The sequence below is a fragment of the Homarus americanus genome, unplaced genomic scaffold (genome assembly GCF_018991925.1).
Source record: "Homarus americanus isolate GMGI-L3 unplaced genomic scaffold, GMGI_Hamer_2.0 scaffold38618, whole genome shotgun sequence".
Taxonomy (NCBI): domain Eukaryota; kingdom Metazoa; phylum Arthropoda; class Malacostraca; order Decapoda; family Nephropidae; genus Homarus; species Homarus americanus.
The window spans coordinates 20,387-42,485 of record NW_024745077.1 but is presented as its reverse complement, the minus strand read 5'-3'; the positions used below and the strand labels follow the sequence as shown (position 1 = coordinate 42,485).

The 22,099-nt window shown below is 43.3% G+C and overlaps 1 protein-coding gene across 1 annotated transcript in view; it reads left to right on the top strand.

Annotated features, from left to right (window-relative positions):
• LOC121878570 overlaps positions 1–19,443 on the top strand; it is a 32,555-nt gene extending 13,112 nt beyond the window's left edge. Inside the window, exon 3 of the mRNA XM_042384907.1 lies at positions 19,257–19,443. Within this exon, the coding sequence (XP_042240841.1) occupies positions 19,257–19,443 (187 nt within the window). The remainder of the gene's footprint in view (positions 1–19,256) is intronic.
• Positions 19,444–22,099: the final 2,656 nt, after the last annotated feature.

The window sequence follows — 22,099 nt, the reverse complement described above, 5'->3', positions numbered from 1 at the left end:
AAAATAAAACAAACTAAAACACACATACAAAAGCAACACACACACACACACACACACACACACACACACACACACACACACACACACACACACACACACACACACACACACACATAAATCTGACATCGAACAAGCTGACAGAACATAACACCTGGCAGCTGCTCCCTTAGTGTCTAATATTTTTTTAGAAACAAAACAACAATGTATTTGTCTTTGTAGCTGTAAATAATCTGAAGGGACACGATATTCATTCATTATTCTCATTTGCGAGTACAGTGAAACCTCTATATACCGGACTCCTCTATATACCGGACTCCTCTATATACCGGACTCCTATATATACCGGACTCATCCATATACCGGATTCCTCTATATACCGGACTCCTCCATATACCAGACTCCTCTATATACCGGACTCCTCTATATAACGGATTTTTCTCTCCATATAGTCCGTTAAATAAAGGTTTCACTGTAGATATGAAAGTTTATGTCCTTGTTTCTTATCTTTAAATTCTTACGTCTTTATTTTTACTATGTCAGTTTTATCTATCTTTGTCTCTCTCTTCCCTTATTCTCGTCTTTTATTCACGTACTGTCTATCCCATCTTTCTTCTCCATCTTCTCTTATTCTCATCTTTTATCCACGCTGCCAATTCCATCTTTCTTCTCTCTATTTTCCCTTTTTCTCCAATTCGTATTTATGGATTATTGGATCTTTTTTCCTTTCGTCTTTATGCTCTCTCTCTCCTGACGTGTGGGAGATAGGAGATATGTGTGTGAGAAATTGAGGGAGATTTGTGTAAGAGACAGAGACAATTTATGTGAGATATTGAGAGACGTTTTGAGAGAGAGAGAATGAGAAAGAGCACCTTTTATGAGAGTTAATTTTAAATGAGAGATATTTATGTCTGCAATAGAGAGAATCCACGTAAATGTGTCAGGTATTTGTTGTGCCTTGAGAAATAATAGAGAAGGATTTAGTGAGAAATAAAATTAATATGTATGTGGCAAGAGAGAGAGAGAGACTGCGCCTTTGTGGGCATGAGAGGGAGAGAGAAAGAGAAAGAGAGAGACTGCGCTTGTGTGCATGAGAGAGAGAGAGAGAGAGAGAGAGAGAGAGAGAGAGAGAGAGAGAGAGAGACTGTATTGGTGTGAGAGAGAGATATAGAGAGAGGTTACCTTACTATTCTGTATAATAACCTCACCTTCATTAAGCCCGTGTGTGTGTGTGTGTGTGTGTGTGTGTGTGTGTGTGTGTGTGTGTGTGTGTGTGTGTGTGTGTGTGTGTGTGTGTGTTAGTCATTCTCTTTAGTTGTGTTCCTTGTCTTACTCAGGTTAGGTTAGGTTAGGTTAGGTTAGGTTAGGTTAGGTTAGGTTAGGTTAGGTTAGGTTAGGTTGTAATGAATTTTCTGGATCTCTGTCTATGTATGTTTTACTGTCTGTCTGTCTTACTATCTATTTACCTGTCTATTACTCTGTCTTTACACCTGTCAGGAATCTTTTAAACACAATCATTCTTTTGACGTCAAACCAATTTTAATGAAATATGCTTAGATGTTTTGACCTGAGTAACACTGTAATTTGAGATTGACCTCTGAAGGGCTCCTGGACCCTTGTGACCTTCTCCAGGGCTGACCTAATGTACGTCTAGCAGGAGTAACATATATATACAGTTTGTTTGTTTGTTTGTTTTTGTGTTTGTGTTCAGGTGTAATGAGAACTGAAATGAGTTTGTTGGGGAGAGGAGAGTTAATTAGTCTTTTTTTTTTCTTTTTTCTTTCCTTTTTATATTTTCATTTGTCCTGTTGTTCTCTTTCTTATTTATTTTGCTTTATTTTCTCGTTATCCTTCACTCATCCATCTCATGTCCTGCCAACCACTGCCAACCAGACGAAGATAGAGAGAGATAGCTAGATGGATGATGGAAAGGAGATAGAGAAAGGAGAGAGAGACAGAGACAGATAGGGGGATGGAAAGAGATAGAGAGAAAGAGAATAAGGTTATACAGTATCTATTAGAGACAGACAGACAGACAGAACTTTCACTCGTTAGGTCATCATTCCAGAAACATTAGACAGACAGACAGACAGAAAGACAGTGGGTTAAATCACCATTATAAAAACACAGACAGACAGACAGACAGACATTCAAATATAAAACACACAGACATAGAAACAGACAAACACAGACACACACTCGCCCAGTACATTAACTCAGCACTTTGTTAGAGTGAGATACAGAGTTGGTGGGGGTATAATAAGGGAGAAATTGTGTTGGTTGGTATTGAATATCTCATAACAAGAGGTTGTCAAGTTCACTCTGGAGCTTGTTTTAGAATACGGTGTTTGGAGAGAAGGGGGGAGGGGGGAGAGGGAGGGGGGAAGGAGAGGGGAGGGGGGGAAGGAGGAGGGGAGGGGGGAGGGAGGGGGGGGAAGGAGAGAGGGGAGGGGGGAAGGAGAGGGGAGGGAGAAGTTTGGTATTAATTATGAAGAGTTGATTAGAGTTAAATGTGTGTGTGTGAAGTGATGACGAATGATCTGAGAACTTGTCAAGTGTGCACTGTCTTCCTAGGAGTTGAGACAAGTTCATTAACACGCTATTCCTTATCGGGTTATCGGGTTAATAGTTGATATCCGATTATTTTAAGCGGGGGGATTAAGGCTGTTCGGTCATGTATCGCGAGCTCGATTAATGGTGTTTGGTATGGACTTTTGATAATCCGGTATTAATTACGTTTTAAGGGAAGAATTGTCGTAGGGTAATTACGTTTTATGGGGTCGCTGGTTCGTTCCCAGGCACTCCTAGTCCACCCAATTGTAAATGGGTACAGGGACCTGACTTTACCATTGAGGAAGTGAAGGTGGTGGAGTTCAGTGTCTTCTTGTATACTGAAGAGTTAGTATACTGTATGCTGTATGTATACTGTATACTATTTTCATTGTTAGGGGTTACGGGTAAGTGGTGGTAGTGGGGTAATGGTGGTAGTTGTGGTATTGGTGGTGGTAATTGTGGTGGTGGTTATTAGAGGGTGACAGTGGTTGTTGTGGTTGTGGTGGTACTGCTGGTACTGGTTGTGGTGGTGGTGTGGTGGTGGTAGTTGTGGTGGTACTGGTGGTGGTGGTGGTGGTACAGGTGGGTAGTGGTGGTGACTGGCAGCAGGAGTCGGTCAACTTTAAGACGTTAAGGGGATACAAGAATCGCTCTTCACCCAAATTCAGCTTTATAGTGTGTGTGTGTGTGTGTGTGTGTGTGTGTGTGTGTGTGTGTGTGTGTGTGTGTGTGTGTGTGTGTGTGTGTAAATTTTACCGTAGACATACAGTGTACGTGTATGTTTGCTTTTGTGTATATAATGCATGAACAAATACACAAGTATACCGTACTACATGTAATGGTTATGTATGTATGTATGTATGTAAGTATGGTATACGTACAATCAAAATGCCTAATATTTCTGTGTACGTATATTTCCCCGTACACACAACCTACATAACTTGCGTATACAGTACTGAACACACACACACACACAGTCCTGCCTATCGCCTTTAATACAATAAAACCAACATTTTTCTCTTCACTATATCAATGTGTGGAGGAGAGAGAGAGAGCGGGGGCTGGTCCAACTTGTTGATTAAGAGAGAGAGAGAGAGAGAGATCCTACAGTTAGAAATTTGTCCACGATTCCTTCTGGTCAACACAATAGACTTCTTCTCTCCTTCTCCTCTCCCTCTTCTTCTTCCTTCTTCCTCACCTTCCCTCCATCACACCCCAACTTTCTTCCCCCACACACACACACACACACACACACACACACACACACACACACACACACACACACACACACACACACACACACACACACACACACACACACACACACCGAGACACACAACAAAAAGACCTAAATGCGTTTCGTATGTCCATTGTCAAGCGACGTCTATATTGCCCTAATTGACTCTACGGGATTTAAGGGCACGAGGTGTATAAGGGCACGTATGTTTTAGGGCACGAGTGTTTTAAAGGGCACGGGTGTTTTAAGGGCACGGGTGTTTAAAGGGCACGATGTTTTTATGGGCACAGAGTGTTTTAAGGGCACGGGTGTTTTAAAGGCACGAGTGTTTTAAGGGCACAGGTGTTTAAAGGCACGAGTATTTTAAGGGCACGAGAGTGTTTAAGGGCACAGTGTTAAGGGCACAGCGAGTGTTTTAAGGGCACGAGTGTTTTAAGGTACAATGGAGTTTTAGGGCACGAGTGTTTATGTATATTAAAGGGGACATGTATTTTAGGGGATATTTCTGTATTTTTTAAAGGGACGTGTAAGTTTAGGTCAGGTCTTTAGGTCATGTGTCTAAAGGGTAAATAAGGGTATAAAGTCTGTAAAGGTTATTATTAAAAGGCTTAGTATGTTAGTATGGTCTTTATGGGTGTATGGAGGGTTACCATACACATTATTAATTGTATTGAGTCTTTCTTTGTGTTGTTGTTGTTTTAATTTTGTTTGCTTTGTTATTGTTTTTTTATTGGAATGTCATGATTTTTAGGTAATGATAAGTTGAATATTTATCTCTCTCTCCCTCTCTCTCTCTCTCTCTGTATCTCAACTTTTATTCCTGTCCTCTCCCCTTCCCTCTCCTTCCTCTCTTTCCCTTTTCCTTCCCCTGCCCTCTTCCCCTCCTCCCCCCTCCCCTACACACACCCCAGCTCGTATCTCCCAACACCCTCCCATCCAGTATCTCTCCCTCCTCCTCTCCCTTCCCTCTACCCCCTCAGGACCTAGGACTGTGGTAAGGGGTGCTTATCCAAGTGAAACACAATCATCAACACTGTAGCAGTTCGCACACCTGGCTGACATACCTGTTTGGCAATATCACCCCTGGAGATTAAATTTTTCTTCACCTCTCTTCATTTTTTTCCTTCTTCTTTCTATTTTCTCCTCTTCTATGTTTTCTTCACTATTTTTCCTCCCTCTCTCCATTTTTCTCCTTCCCTCTTTCTCTATTTTGTCTCCTCTCCATTTTTTCCTCTCTCCATTGTCTCTTGTTTTTGATACGTTTTTCCATTCTCTTCGTTTCTTTGTTTCTTTTTGTTTTGTTATTGTTTTCATATTTGTTGTCCCCTTTTTCTTTGTCTCGCAGATAATTTGTTTTTGTGGTTTTTTTTTTATTTTTGTTTCTAGAGATTTTTGTTCAATTGTTTTTTTGTTTTTTTTGTAATTGTTCCTTGTTATTTTTTTTTTTTTTTGTTTCTTGATAGTGTGTGTGTGTGTGTGTGTGTGTGTGTGTGTGTGTGTGTGTGTGTAAAATAAACACCTCCCTCACACCTGTTTGTTTGTTGTTTTTGTTTGTTTTTAGTTCACACACACACACACACACACACACACACATATCCCATATAGACAGACTGACAGACACACAGACAGACAGACAGACAGACAGACAGACACAGACAGACAGACACAGACAGAGGCTAATGAAGGCTTCTCCCATCTGTGCTGTAGTTAATTAATTGAGTTTGTGTAAGATAATTGTCAATGACCTTCCTCTTCCTCTTCCTACTGCTCTTCCCTCTTTCTTCCTCCTCCTCTTCTTCTTTCTTCTCCCTCTCGTCTCCTCTTTTTATTTTCTTCCTCCTTCTCTTCCTATATTACTCTTCTTCCTCTCCTTTTCGTCTACCTCTCCTCTCTCTCCTCCCTTGATTTTCCTCTCTTCTTTTTCTTCTTTCTCTCTCTTCTCCCTTGTTCCTTCTCTCTTCTTCTTCCTCATCTTCTCTTCTCTTCCTCATTTTCCTATTCCTACTACTGTTTCTCTTCCTCCCCTCTTCGTTTTCCTCTTTTATTTATTTATTTTCTTATTCTTTCTTCGTATATTTAATTACTTTTTCATTTAGTTTAATTTATTACCATTTTGTATCACCGGTTTATGGAATTAGTTATCATTTTGTTTTTAATTCATGTACTTAATTTTTTTTTTAATTTGGTTACGTGAACGAGTGCCGGTGTTAAGTCAGCAGAGTGTTTTTGTGGCACTGGGGTGGGGAGGTAGGGAGAGAAGGGTAAGGAGGGGGAGAAAGAGGGGTAAGGGAGGGTGGGAGGGAGGGTGCCGAGTAGCTGAAATAGTCACGAGTTGAAGATATTTTTGGATGGCCCTCACCTGTCCAGCTTCCCCCCCCCCTTCCTCCCTTCTCACCTCCCCCTTCCTCCCTTCCACCCTCCTTCCTCCCTTCACTTCACCCTCTCCTTCACTTCCTACCTCTTTCCTCCCTTCACCCCACCCTTCCTCCCTTCAACCCTACCCTTTCCACCTTCCTCCAACCCCTACCCACCCATCCCTTTTCCTCCACCCATTCCCCATCGTCCCACTTCTCCCTCCTCCACCCATTCCCCAACATCCACCCACCCCCTTCCCTCCCATACTGTAATAAAAACCAAAACAAAATACTGAGAATTATAACCAATTTATAATAAAAATACCCACTTTAGAATTTATTAACATCAATATTTCATTAAACAAAAATAATAACATGAACATTAACAGGAGAATTATTTTAACATATAACATCAATAAAACCCTGAACAAAAATACTAACATCGATATTAACCTGAGAATTTTTAACATTGAACAAAAACAAAAAAACTAATAAATATTAACTTAAGAATTTTTCACCATTAATCTTCAGTATACGATGACAGAACTAACCTAACCTAACCTAACCTAACCTAACCTTCAATGATGACAGAACAACCAACCTACCAACAACCAACCTAACCTAACCTAACCTAACTAACCTAACCTAACCCCAAAAGTATAATGAAACTCCCGCGTATCCCAAGACCATCAGATACAACTGGACTCATTTAGCCTCTTCGATAATGGTGTAAGTTAGGAGTAACGCGGCCCTCAGTGCGTGAGTGACGGTAATAATGAGGGTTTATGTTTCTTGCCCAGACACTCATTGTTAGCCACGAGTCTTGATCTTCGGATATTACCAAGACAGGGGGAATATTTTGGAGTATTTATTGCAAGACGGAATATTTTGGTCTTTGGGTATTGTCAATTGTCGACTCGAAGAATTTCATTTGTTCAGCGGTCGAGTCAAGGTTCTGCTGTATACATTGTACCAAGGATCGACTCAAGGTTGAAGTGTTACTCATACTCGACCCAGTTGTTACAAAATAGCACAGTGGTGAAGTGTTATTGTGACGTAGTTGAACCTCCTCCTCGACCCTCCTCCTCGACCCTCCCACCCCCATCTTCGTTCCTTCCCCCTCCTTCCTTGTCCCTTCCCCTCCTCCTCCTTGATTCTCCTCTTCTCCTCCACCCTCCCCCCTCCACCTTGACCTCCCCCTCCACCTCGACCTCCCCCTCCACCTCGACCCCCCTCCACTCGACCCCCTCCACTTCAACCTCCCTCCTCCTCCCCTCCACCTTGACCCTCCCCCTCCACCTTGACCTCCCTCCTCCTCTTCGACTGTCACCCCTTCCTCCTCGACCCCTCCTCCTCGACCTCCCCCTCCTCCTCGACTGCACCCCTCTTTCCTCGATCCTTCCCCTCCACCTCCCTCCCTACCACCTCAGAGGCAACTCAATATTCGCTACACAAAAGTAACAAGGATCCAACTTATGACCTCTCAAAAGACAAGAGTTTTATTGTGTTCTAGACCATCCAAAGATTTTGAAAACCATCCGAAGACCAACATTGTTCTTGCATTCCGGACCATCCAAGAACCACCTTCCAGTAGCTAGAGTCCACTTCCAAACCATACCATGACCTTGCAGAGCCTCTGGATGGCTGCTGGAAGTACCATCGTTTTCCAGACCACCAAAAGACCACCCTTCCAGTAAGACATAATATCCCTCCCCAGACCACCAAAAGACCACCCTTCCAGTAAGCCATAATCATGTTCCAGACCACACCATGCTGGTCTTTGCAGAGTGTGTCAGATGACCGCTGGAGGTACTCGTGTCTCTCACCCTATTCACGACTTTGTAGACCTGGCTAAGGTTCGCTCCTGCGGCGATTCCAATCTCATTTCCAGGGAAGAGTGGGCGGGCGGGCGGGCAGAAGAAGGAGAAGAAGGAGGAGGAGGAAGAAAGAAAGTAAAAGTGAGTGGGAGGAGGGGTCGCCCCGGGTCCGTGGGGAGAACAACTTGGAATTTGAGTCTTGGGTGAAGGCGGTGAACTGAAGGACTCTGAACGCTAGTTTTATGGTCTTTGTGTTTTTGTGTTTTATTCTTATTTAATTTTTTCCTTGTTTTTACTTTCTTTTAGGGTGTTTTATTTTATTAATGGTTTAGTTAATTTGTTCCCGATTTAGGTTTATGTTCGTCTGTTTAATTTCTTCATTAATTTGTGTTTTAATTTATTTATTCTATTTCATTATCCGTTTCTTCATTTTTCTTCCTTCATGTAATTCACTAATATATTTCTTTCACTTAATTTCCTTCACTATTTTCACTATTTTTTCACCATTTTATATTTCCAAGTATAAAAAAAAAAATAGTTCCTTTCTTCCCCACAAGATGTCACTATCACCCATGTAAACAACTGGCCATTCGAGTCATAAACTACCATTATGTGATTTGGCAGGATATGGTCGTCAGCCTGAAGGACCATTAGGGCCATCGATGGTCCAAATGGCCTCTTCTATGGCCCCTAACGGCTCAGGTCAAGTGGGTTAGGTGGCCTTTAGGATTTATTATCGCTTTAAGTTCCTGGAAAAAAATGTCCTTCTGGTATATTTTCTGGAACTGGAATACAACTGGAATGAAAGACTAAAAACTTGAATTGAATTGAGTCTTGACTGGAATTTAACTGGAATGGAAGGCTTGACTGGAACTGGAATATAACTGGAATGAAAAGCTTAACTGGACTGTAACTAACTTCTACATAAACTGGAATTTAACTGGAATGAAAGGCATGACTGGAATTTAATGGGAATGAAAGTTATTTACAGGTACTGGAAGGAAGACGTATTCTCAGCGGGTAATGAAACCTTCCTCAGGTGCTTAATTAACTCGCTGGAAGGTATGTGTTCAGGTAGATGGCAGCTACATGTTATAACAGCATCTCTTCATCTGTATTTCTTCATCTCATTCTATTTCTCTTCTCTTTCTCTTGTGCTTCTCTTCGTTCGTCTCCTCCCTGTTCTACTTTAAGTCCTCCTCCTTCTTCTCTTCTTTTCTTCTACTTCAACTTCGGCTTCTCCTCCTTCTTCCTCCTCCCTTTCCTTCCTACTCCTGTTCTTGTTCTCTTCTTTTTCCTTCTCCTTCGTCTTCCTCCTCCTCCTCCTCCTCCTCCCCTTATCAGCGTTTCATCATTTCATTACCTGATATTTCTTTTTTTCCTCGGTTTTCCTTCACTTTTTCTTCTAACTCTTCTTTCTCCTCCTCCTCCTCTTCTTCCTTCCTTCCTTTCTAGTTTTCATTTTCTGCTTCTCCTCCTCTTCCTCTTCTTCCTCTTCCTCCTGTTCCTCCTCCTCCTCTTCCTCTTCCTCCGTTCCTCTTCCTCCTCCTTCTGCATTAGTTATTTCTCTTCTTCGTCTTTCTTTTCTCTTCTTCATCTTTCTCTTCCTCCTCTTCACCCCCTCCCAATCACCCCCTTTGACCCCTTCCTGCATATTCATTGTACCCAAATCGATCTACAACCCCCCTTCCTCCTTCCTGCCACTCTCCTTCCTGTCACTCCCCTTTCCTCTCTTGCCCCCTTCCCTGCCACTCCCCTTAGCCACGTCCTTCCTCTCCCCTCCTCGATACTTTCCCCTACCTGTTATTCCCCTCCCCGCCACTCCCTCTCCTCCTCAACCCCCTCCCACCACTCCCTCCCTCAACCCCTCCCTACCACCCCTCTCAACCTCCCTACCACCCCTCCCCCCCTCAACCCCTCCCTACCACTCCTCTCCTCCTCAACCCCTCCCTACCACCCTCCCTCAACCCTCCTCACCACTCCCTCCCCTCAACCTCCTCCCTACCACCCTCCCTCAACCCTCCCTACCACCCCCTCCTCAACTCCTCCTACCACCCTCCCTCAACCCTCTCTACCACCCTCCTCAACCCTCCCTACCACCTCCTCAACTCCCTCCCTTACCACTCCCTCTCCTCTCAACCTCCCAGCCACCCTCCCTCAACCCTCCCTACCACCTCCTCAACCCTCCCCATCACCCCCTCCCTCACCCCTCCCTACCACCCCTCCCCTCAACCCCTCCCTCAGTCAACACTTATCTGATAGACACATCAGTGGCAGAGGTGAAGTGGTCTTTTGGAGAGAGATGTGGGCCTTCAAATACCTCACTGGAGTTTTACCTCAAAGTAGTTTGGAGTGAGACAAGTTAGACAACCCCTACAAGAAGTCCGTCAGTCAGTCAGTCAGTCCGTCAGTCAGTCAGTCAGCCAGTCAGTCAGTCCGTCAGCCAGTCAGTCAGTCCGTCAGCCAGTCAGTCAGTCAGTCAGCCAGTCAGTCAGTCCGTCAGCCAGTCAGTCAGTCAGTCAGTCAGTCAGTCAGTCAGTTAGTTAGTTAGTTAAGACCTGATCAGTGAACATCTGTCTGCTGGTAATCACTCGCTTATTAGCTCAGGTGTGTACAGTTGTTGTGGTTTGTGGGGAAATCACCTGGTCGAGTCTTTAGTAAATTTACTCATGGGCTAGTTCGTGGGTTTAATTAGCTTGTTCGTCGGTTTAATGAGCTAGTTCATGGGTTTAATGGGCTAGTTCATGGGTTTAATGTGGTTTCTATAATTTTTTTTAACGAAGTGTGTGTGTGTGTGTGTGTGTGTGTGTGTGTGTGTGTGTGTGTGTGTGTGTGTGTGTGTGTGTGCGCGCGCTGCTAACCTAACCTAACCAAACCATAGTAGATGTTTCTTTCAGTTCCTCAGTTTAATGACGTCATCTGAAGATTTGAAGCATTGTTGCGTCTCCAGTTACGCGAGTTTCCTTTCTCCCGACGGTGAGGCACTTGACTCCTCTCCCAGGCTCTGAGTCCTCTTGTGGGGCACTTGACAATGGTGAAGGAGAGTCTTGGGGTGAGAGTCATGGGGTGAGAGTCTTCAGGTGAGGTCATGGGGTGAGGGAGAGTCTGAGGTGAGGGAGATCATGGTGGGGAATCATGGTGAGGAGAATATCATAAGTGAGGGAGAGTCATAGAAGGTGAGGGGAGGTCATGGGGTGAAGAGTCATGTAAGTGAGGAAGTCATGGGAGTGAGGGGGAGGGAATCATGGGGTGAGGAGAGTCTTGGGATTAGGGGAGGAGTCATGGAGTGAGGGGGAAAGTCATGGGGTGAGGAGAGTCATGGGGTGAGGGAGAGTCATGGGGTGAGGGGAGAGTCATGGGGTGAGGAAGTCATGGGGTGAGGAAAGTCCTTCAGGGTGAGGTGATGGGAGAGTCATGGGGTGAGGAGGGAGTCATGGGGTGAGGGGGGGAGATTCATAGGGAGTGAGGAGAGTCATGCAAATTGAAGGAGGTCATATAGGATGAGGTGAGTGGTGGTGGTGGTGGTGGTGATAGAGTGGAGCCAGAAGGTTGAGGGCGACTCTCTCTCTCCTCTCCTCTCTCTCTCTCTCTCTCTCTCTCTCTACTCTCTCTCTCTCTCTCCCTCCCACCACCTTTCCTTCCCCCTCAAATCTCCATCCCCATTCCTCCCCACCGCCTCCCATCCCCCCTCCTCCCACTCCCTCCTCCTCCCACTCCCCCCCTCCTCCCACTCCCCCCATTGCCATTAGGAGGGTCCAAGGTTTTTTTCGGTGGGGGAGGGGGAGTCACTTATCCTCTGAGGTGTTGTCCCGGAAACGCGTTGACCTCATCGATTATCTGTGACGTCATCCTGGTCCAATTGACTAATATCTATGACGTCATCATGGGTCATCTTCTGTGCCCTTTCCATACTTCCTCCTCTTCCTTCTCCTCCTCTTCATCCTCCTTATCTTCATTCTCCTGCTCCTCTTCCTCCTCATCTTCCTCGTCCTTATTGACGCACGTGGGAATTACCTAGACTCTAAGAATAGGGTGAAATAGGGTGTGGCATTATAGAGTTTCTAAATAGGGTGAAATAGGATGTGCTCATTGTGTTCTCAGACGTAAAATATTAAAATAATAACAAAAACAAACAACTACACTGCTTTAATTTATTTTTTTTGTGTGAATGAAATGTGAATTTTTTGGGGGCGCCTGACACACACTATTAACGAGTGATGGAAGATAAGGCGAAATGATTGAAAATGTCTCTCTCTCTCTCTCTCTCTCTCTCTCTCTCTCTCTCTCTCTCTCTCTCTCTCTCTCTCTCCTCTCTCTCTCTCTCTCTCTCTCTCTCTCTCTCTCTCTCTCTCTCTCTCTCACGTGGTTTTTTTTTTAGAAGTGCGAGGGAAAAATAAACAATCCGAGACCCTGGAAGATTTCATGGGGAGTATGTGGCTAGTGCATTCCCAGTCTCGGATTATTTTCCGGATGGTTGGCTCACAAGAAAAAAACAATTCGAGACTCTGGAAGCTTTCAAGAGGAGTATAGACAGTGCTTTCTCAGTCTCGGATTATTTTCAGAATACTCGGGTCTGCAGAGAAAAAACAATTGAAGACTCTGGAAGCAAAATTGTCCTTTCTTCTCAATCTCGGGGTATTGATTGGTTGATGGTTCGCCTCCAGCATCGTATTTTCATTCTCAGTTTGTATTTACTGGATATTTTCTCAAACTAAAATAACCCAGTTCGAGACTCTTAGGGACTTTAGCATCTTACAAGGTCCGTTCTCAGTCTCGGATCACTCACCACTTTGGCTGGGCTGCGAGGGAAATTGCAATTCCCAGAGTAAACAGAACTATCTTCTAATTCAACCTTCTGGAAAATGTTCAAGTAGTACTGGACCCAATGTTATGAACTTCTTTAGTGCCAACGTAGCATAAAATTGCCTCCCTGCAGCTGTCATGTCCTAACTTGAGGTAAATTTATGTTTTGAAGTTTTTATTCGATAATCTTAAATCTTGAGTGACAGTGTATTGGTCTTTGTTCGTCTTGGGGAAAAAATATATATACGCGAGAGAGCGGTATGGCGCCTCAGTCAGTGGTGCCATCTCCGCGTCCTATCCTCAGGCGTTATTACGAATTATCACATTTTTTACGATATTAACTTTCAAGCTTAATAACATAATAACTATTACACTTGACATCATTAGGAAGGTGAAACATGAACATAGTTACCACATCGAAAGACTAAAATAAATCCCCTCCTCCCTCCCCCTGGCGGCTAGAGATTGAATCAATATGAGGGTCATCTGAGTTGGGAGGTGGTAGTGAGTTGGTATCATTTGTCTTTTGAAGGTCAGTATTGGTGAGTGTCACAACCTAACCGTCTGCACCGGGTCTAGCTATGATCGTCACGGGGTTTAAACCTAACCTAACCTAACCTAACTTAACCCTATGTTGCCAAAGTAGCATTATGTCAACTCCTACTGTACGTCGAGATATGTTTATTTTGTGTTCCCAGAAAACATTTTAGACTCGTACCTTCTGTGTAAACACACTTGGGTGGGATTAACTTGGTATGACGTCATCTGGTGTTGACAGTTTGTTTTTGTTTGTTTTTTAGGTTTGCGCTGAGTCTTTCCACCTGAGAGTATGTATGTATGTATGTATGTATGTATGTATGTATGTATGTATGTATGTATGTATGTATGTATGTATGTATGTATGTATGTCAGAATATAAAACTATCCTTCTGGAAACTTTTTTATAATTATTTGTTTTCGCCAAATTAACGCCAATGTTAGTATGAAGGAAAAATTACGTGTTTTTGTGTCAGTTCATTAGGAGAATAATTTGGCGAAATTTGTCGCAAATTCGGTGAAAACCAAAATGATTTTCCTCTCAACTGTGGGAGGAGAGTGGGAGGAGTGGGAGGTGGGAAATGGAGTGAGAGGGAGTGAATGAGGGGAGAAGTTGAGTGAGGGGATGGGAAGGAGGGTGAGAGAGGGGATGTGAGTGGGAGAGTAAGTAAGGGGAGATGAGTGGGTGGATGGGATAGTGAGGGAAGGGGAGAAGGTGAGAGTGAGGGGAAGTTATAGTAAGTGAGAGGGCGAAGAGGGAAGAGGGTGAGTGAGGGGAGAGAATTGTGCCAGTGACCTAGTGTAATTGAGGAATTAATATGTAGATGACCTGAGTAACTCTCTCTCTCTCTCTCTCTCTCTCTCTCTCTCAAAGTCATCCCATTTACGCTCGTGAACTGATTTAATATGGCGTGGTGACAACGATCAATGATTAGGCCATTAGCAGCACTGTGGATTGGAGTGGTGTTTCAATAACTGCCTCGACTAATGACTGGCATATTGATTGGACTTCTGACTCGACTAAGGATTGGAGTAATGTTGGAATAAAGATTGGACGACGAACTAATAGGGCCAGTGATTGTGTTTATAGCAGATGATGTACACACACACATACGCACACACAGAACAAACACACACACACACACACACACACACACACACACACACACCATCACCATCATCACACACCATCACCACACACCATTACCACACACCATCACCACCACCACCACCACCACACACACAATCACCTGCATCACCACCACACACACCATCACCATACACCATCATCACCATCACCACCATACACCACCACACACACCATCATCACACACCATCACCACCACACACCATCACCATCATCACACACCACAACACACCCTCACCACACACCATCACCATCATCACACCACCACACACATCACCATCATCACACACCACCACACACACCATCATCACACACCACAACACACCATCACCATCATCACACACCACAACACACCATCACCACAAACCATCACCATCATCACACACCACCACACACCATCATCACACACCACCACACACCATCATCACACACCATCACCACAACACACCATCACCATCATCACACACCACAACACACCATCACCACAAACCATCACCATCATCACACACCACCACACACCATCATCACACACCACCACACACCATCATCACACACCATCACCACCACACACCACCGCCACGCTTACCTCGGATGTGAATTGCATTACGCGTGATGGACAGGAAAAGGCCGCTTTGAAGTCTTCACCATTGAGAGGAAACCTGTCTTACTTGGGACGGACGGAATAGGACGGGGCAGGCAGTAATAGGGCGGAATAGGACGGGACAGGCAGTAATAGGACGTAATAGGATGGGACAGGCAATAATAGGATGGGACATGATGTAACAGGACGGAATAGGGGGAAGCAGGATGTAATAGAATGGTGAAGGACGGAATAGAGGAGAACAGAGCGGAATAGGAGGACGGAACAGAATGGAACGGCACCTTGAGCTAGCATTCACCCCGTCACATAATGTATTAAGTGGTGTTCCGCAAGGCAATGAGGAACCACGATTGTTTATTAATGCTCCTTCCCTGTTTTATTCTGTTGATTTCTGTTGTGTCTGTTGCTTCTGTTGACTGTTAGATCTTACTAAATATTAAAAGAGTAATATACGTTTTATCTATATCATTGCTTCTCTCTACTCGATTCATTTTCAGTAACTTTTGTATATTTCATAAGACTTTGCCAATAATGATCAAAGTTTATATTATTCCTCAATATAAAAATTACAGAGACATATATTATTATCCTATAAATAAGTTTAAGAGTAATTACCTATAAAAGAAAGCGCTAATCACCTCATGAATTAACTTTTATAAGGAATTTACTCCCAGCTACAAAAAAAAACATAACCTGCTCGATGGCAATATTCACCAAGTCGAAAATTCAGTTCAATGACTAAACGATACATAAATCCTCTTCTAATAGTATTTTTTGTAGTTTAAAGCAAAAATATGATAAGAGTTTTAAAGAGACAAAAATGAATTCTTCCCAATATTGCATTATTTAACGCACTAGTTCTCCTGTATTGTCTTCGAACCTGTTATTGATTATCGAACATCTGGTGGCCGGGTAAATGGGGGGTGGGGGATGGAGCCTCCGCCACTCGTCGTCATTGTCTGAGTTGTCGTTCTTGTCTGGAAACTCAATTAGGGTCAACAATAATTATGGTGACAATGATTATGTCAATAATTTCTATATGTACACGAATTATATACTCTACTACTACTACTACAACAACTTTTTTACTACAACTACTACTACTTTTTACTACTATTGCTACTACTACTAATTTTTTACGACTACTACTACTAAGAATAAATATTAATACTGTACAAGAATAAAACTTGATCATGTAAAACGAGAGAGAGAGATTACCCCGGAAGCAAAGGTCATCACACTGACGTCATATGAAGATCTCTCGCCCGTATTGGAGATAAGTGCTGAGAGATCCCCAACTGTCTCGTTAAGTGATCGTCTCAGAATACACTCAAGCATAACCTGTCCCTAAAGCGCCATTATTATTATTATTATTATTATTATTATTATTATTATTATTATTATTATTATTATTATTATTATTATTATTATTATTATTTCCTATTGTTATTTCCTACTGTTATTTTTCATCCGACAAAAGAGATATATAAAAAATAGAATAATTATACCGTCTGTCTGTCCATTTATCTGTCTGTCTGTCTGCCTGCCCGTCCGTCTCTAGACAACCTGTTTCCGATCTGCATAATTAACCTATCACTGAACCTCATGACCGCTACCTCCCCCCACCTCTCCCCCTCTCCCTCATGTCTCCCCCCAGTCCAGAGAGAGAGAGAGAGAGAGAGAGAGAGAGAGAGAGAGAGATTATTGATTTTCTTGTTGATGGACCAGAGGTGAGGTTCAATGTTGCTCAAAATAGAATTAATTTGTTTATACTTTGCTCTAATGTGTCATGAATTGTCAAATGGCCAAGCTTTTAAAGAGGTCAAGCTTTAAAAGTCATGAAGGTAAGCTTTAAAAGGTCATGAGATCAAGCTTTTAGAGGTCACGATGTCAAGCTTTTATGGTCACGAGGTCAAGCTTTTAAGGTCACGAGGTCAAGCTTTTAAGGTCACGAGGTCAAGCTTTTAAGGTCACGAGGTCAAGCTTTTAGAGGTCACTGTAGACCGAAATAGAGGTATAGACTTGACCTTATTATCCAGTCAATTGGAAAAATTGAAGGATATTTTGGTCTTGGCTTGTCCTTTAATCTTTCCTTCATTTCTTCCTTCTTTCCTACCTTCCGTTTGCTTGTTTGTTTGTTTGTTTCTTTCTTTCAACTTTCTTAACGCTTCTTCGCTTCCTCTTCTCTTCTTTCTTTTTTCTTCCTTCATTCCTTCCTTCATCCAGTCCTTATTTCCTTCCTTCCTTCCTTCATCCATTTCTTATTTCCTTCCTTCCTTCATTCCTTTTTTTCTTCTTTGCTTCTTTTCTTCCTTTTTTCTTTTCTTCCTCCCCTCTTTATTTTCGTTCCTCCTTCCTTCAGTCCTTCCTTCAGTCCTTCCTTCAGCCCGTTGATGGATGGGTTTACGGACCATTAAGTAAAGATATATCGGAAGGAGACTTAAATATTTGTGTTAAAGGAAGCGTAGTGAGACAGACAGACAGACAGACAGACAGACAGACAGACAGACAGATAGACAGACAGAGAGACAGACAGACAGACAGACAGACAGACAGACAGACAGACAGATGAAGACGAACCAGACAGACGAAGACAGACAACGACAGACGAATGGGGAACAGACAAGACAGACAGATGAAAGACAGACCTGAACAGACATGAATAGAAGACAGACAGACAGACAGACAGACAACCAGACAGATAGAGACAGACAGGCAATAGACAGATAGAGAGACAGACAGACAGACAGATAGAGACAGACAGACAGACAGACAGACAGACAGACAACAGACAGACAGACAGACAGACAGACAGATAGAGAGACATATTTCGACAACACACAAATAGTTGTAGTGTAAATATAAAACAAACTGACAGACACAGAAATAGACAGACACATATAGACACTTATGACAGACCGTAACAGAGAGTCAGAAGGGCACTGAGGATTTATTAGCGAAAACATTGGTCATTACTCCACCATTCTCTCTCTCTCTCTTTTTCCTCAGTTCTCTCTCTCTCTCTCTCTCTCTCTCTCTCTCTTTTCTCTCTCTCTCATCATTGTTCCTTGTTCTTCCCCTCGCCACTATCCACCTTCTTCATTCTCTCATAGTTACTCTTTATTGTCTATTTGCTGTGATGTGGGGGAGGTGTGTGTGTGTGTGTGTGTGTGTGTGTGTGTGTGTGTGTGTGTGTGTGTGTGTGTGTGTGTGTGTGTGTGTGTGTGTGTGTGTGTGTGTGTGTGTGTGTGTGTGTGTGTGTGTGATTCTCTCTCTCTCTCTCTCAGGGATAACCCAAGAACCTTTTGTGGGAGTGAATAATTTGCTCCCACATATCACTCTCCCAGCAGTGAGAGGTAGAGGTAGAGGTAGGGGAGGGAGAGGGGCCTTAAGGAGGTCAATGAAAGAGAGGGATGAGAGAGAAACAAAAGTAGAGAAAGAGAGAGAGAGAAACACACACACACACACACACACACACACACACACACATACACACACAGTTAACCAATACGAATATTTTTTTGTTAATTATTATCAATTAGTAAAAAGAAAATGGTCAAATTAAATGACTGCGCCTCGACAGTGAAATTATTTGCTTCGGTAAATGGTCAAGTCAGTATGGGCGGAAAAATTGTTAAAAGGCAATTAATTTTATCTCTTGAGTTGATTGTGTTAATTAAAAAAAATTTCCATGATTTTTTTATGGAAATGACAAGAAATAAGACGATAATAATAATAATAATAATAATAATAATAATAATAATAATAATAATAATAATAATAATAATAATGATAATCTTTACAACTTATTGGAATTATTAGATGACTGTGATAATTCTAGACATTATTGACTTTTTTTTTAACTAAAACTTACACACACACACACACACACACACACACACACACACACACACACACACACACACACACACACACACACACACACACACCTTCGCTGACATCAATTACTGTACAATACTATTACCGTTTGGTTGACTAAAGTATGTATAGATGTATGTAGTAGTTTTTAGTAGTCTAGGCTACTTTGTTTATGGTGTGGGGTAGTCTGTGTGTTATTCCGGGCTATTGTTTCGGGTTATTTTTTTCTAACTGCTAGCTACTATTTCTTATGGGTGCCAAAATTCCAGGGCTATTTCTTGTCACCGGGATATCATGTTGTTCTTGAGGTCATAGGCTATTACTGTTCCAGGGCTACCAATGGCCCCCAGACTACCAATGGCCCCAGTCTACCAATGGCTCCAGGCTACCAATGGCCCCAGGCTACCAATGGCCCCAGTCTACCAATGGCCCCAGGCTACCAATGGCCCCAGGCTACCAATGGCCCCAGGCTACCAATGGCCCCAGGCTACCAATGGCCCCAGGCTGCCAATGACTGAGCTGCCAATATTTGAGCTGCCAATGACTGAGCTACCAATGGCCCCCAGGCTACCAATGGCCCCAGGCTGCCAATGGCCCCAGGCTACCAATGGCCCCAGGCTACCAATGACCCCAGGCTATGCCAATGGCCCCAGAGCTACCAGTAACTGTATTTTAACACCCATATACAGTGGGACGTCTCTGGCGAAGGCCACAACCAGCAGGTTCCTCCTTCGCTTTCCAACCTCCTCCTCCTCCTCCTCCTCTTTCTCTTCTCCTCCTCTTCTTCTCCTTCTCTTTCTTGCCTTCTCTCCTTCTCCTCCTTGTATTCCTTTCCTTCCACATTTATTTTATATTCCTTCATTCTTCCTTCTTCCTTTTTCTTCCTTCTCTCTCTCTCTTTCTTCTATCCCAGTGGTTCTCAACCTTGTTTGCCCCATGCACCCCTTTCACCATATGTCAGAATGTCATTCCCCCCTCCTTTCCAAGATTGTCTGCCTCAAAAAGTGCATTCCAAATAATATGCATATAATACTGAAAATCCTTTATTTTTTCCATATTAGTACAGATACATTTAAAATTTTACATGGATTATTTTTATAGTGGAGTTTTACATATTAAATGCCAATTGAAAATGTTGATGGATTTATAAAACTTGAATAAAAGTAAAATAGTTTTTTTTTTATTTATAATGAATTACTTAACAGACCAAACTGAAGCATAATGCAATAAACAAAAAGTTCAATAGAATACCAGGATATTGTAAATTTGTAATTAATTTTATTCAGATGAAAATTACAGTCAATGAGAAACCTGTGATTGTTTTTTCTTCGCCAATTCTGGGATACGCGGAGGAGTGCTTGAAAGGGCACAGCGCAGGTCATTTTCTACCTCTAATCTACTACGTTGCTTCGTTTTAATTTGCAACAGAGTTGAAAAGCCTGACTCACAAAGATATGTCGACACAAACGGAAGCAATGCACGGATAGCTCTTTCTGCCACTTTTGGGTAGGAATCGCACATCAAGGCCAAAATTCTGTGACTGATTTCTCATCGAACATATCTCTTGCTCCCGAATCAGTTCCCCCCCCCCCTGAAAACCTGAATTCCCCCCTGGTTGAGAACCCCTGTTCTATCCTCTTCCTGCTTCATCTTTGTCATTCTTCTATTCACGTCTTTCTTCCACTTCTACTTCCTTCTTTCTTCTTCTATCTTTCATTATTGTCTCTGTTTTGAGTCACTATACCCTGAGGGCAGAACCTTAGCCTGAATTACTGCATTTGAGTCCACTGGTCAGTCAGTACACTCTCTCTCTCTCTCTCTCTCTCTCTCTCTCTCTCTCTTCGGTATCTAATGTAATAATAAAAGTAAATCTCAACATCCTTCCACTCCCTCCCTCCTCCGTCCCCTCACTCCCTCTCCCTCCATCCACCCTCCCTCATCCACTCCCCTCCTGAAGACTTTGGTTGTGGTAAAACTTTTTTAATAATGATTTATATGACTAATTAATAAGAGCTTCCAAGACCACCTTCTGCCTGTCTGGGATAATAGAGAGAGAGTAATCATCATATGTATGTCTAATGACGTTGAGGTGTAGTGAAATGTGGGTTTAGTTGACCGTAGAATTATATATCATGAACGGCCAATAGACCATGGTCGGGCCAGGTAGGTGATCAGCTTAATACCCAACTCCTTCACGACGTCTTTATAAGGTGCTGCCGACCTCGTGACGTGGAGGTAGGGAAGGAGGGAGGGAGAGGGGGGGAAATTAGAGAGGAGGAAAGGAGAGAAAGAGAGTGGAAGGAGGAATACTGAAAGAGAGAGAGAGTTTCTCCCTCCCTTCCTTTCATTTTTCCTTCCGCCCTCTTTCCCTCCTCCCTCCCTCCCTCCATCCCTCCCTCTCCTCCTACCTTCATTGCTCGAGGGGGAACATGGCGGTAATTTCACGGGGAGATTTACCTAATGAGTTGCTGTGTAGCCTACAGTCATAACGATGATGAGCCGCCATCTTGTTTCGAGTCGGAACGTTTAGTAACTAAGCCAGATGTTGAAACGTACATGTGTGTGTGTGTGTACGTGTGTGCGCGTGTGTGTGTATGCGCGAGAGGGAGGTTGGCGGGTGTGTATTTGATTGTCTCTCTCTCTCTCTCTCTCTCTCTCTCTCTCTCTCTCTCTCTCTCTCTCGCTATTGGTCCGTGAAGCAGCTGTTCCCGACCACCGCCTTTGATGACACAGAGACCTGGAGAGACACACAGAGATAAGAGACTCCCGAGAGGTATTGAGATGACCTAGAGACCCTTGAGACACACTGAGACAACCCCAGAGACTCCGGAGAGATATTGAGACCACCCCAGAGAGACCCCCTGGCAGACAATGAGACGACCTAAAGCCCCCTTTGAGAGACTCTAAGACTACCCCTGAGACGACCCTAACTACCCCAGAGACCCCTGAGACGACCCTAACGACCCCAGAGACCCTGAGACGACCCTAACGACCCCCAAGACCCTAGGACAACCCTATGACCCAGAGAGACAGTGAAAGACTAGCAGGGTGGAGATGGAGTCTGCCATAAGCGTCCCAGGTTTGTCATTAGTTAAGAGTTTTACCAGAACAGAGTGAAGAGAGAGAGTGAAGAGTTGGAGTGGTCGAGGGTCATTAGTGAGGGGTGAAGAGGGT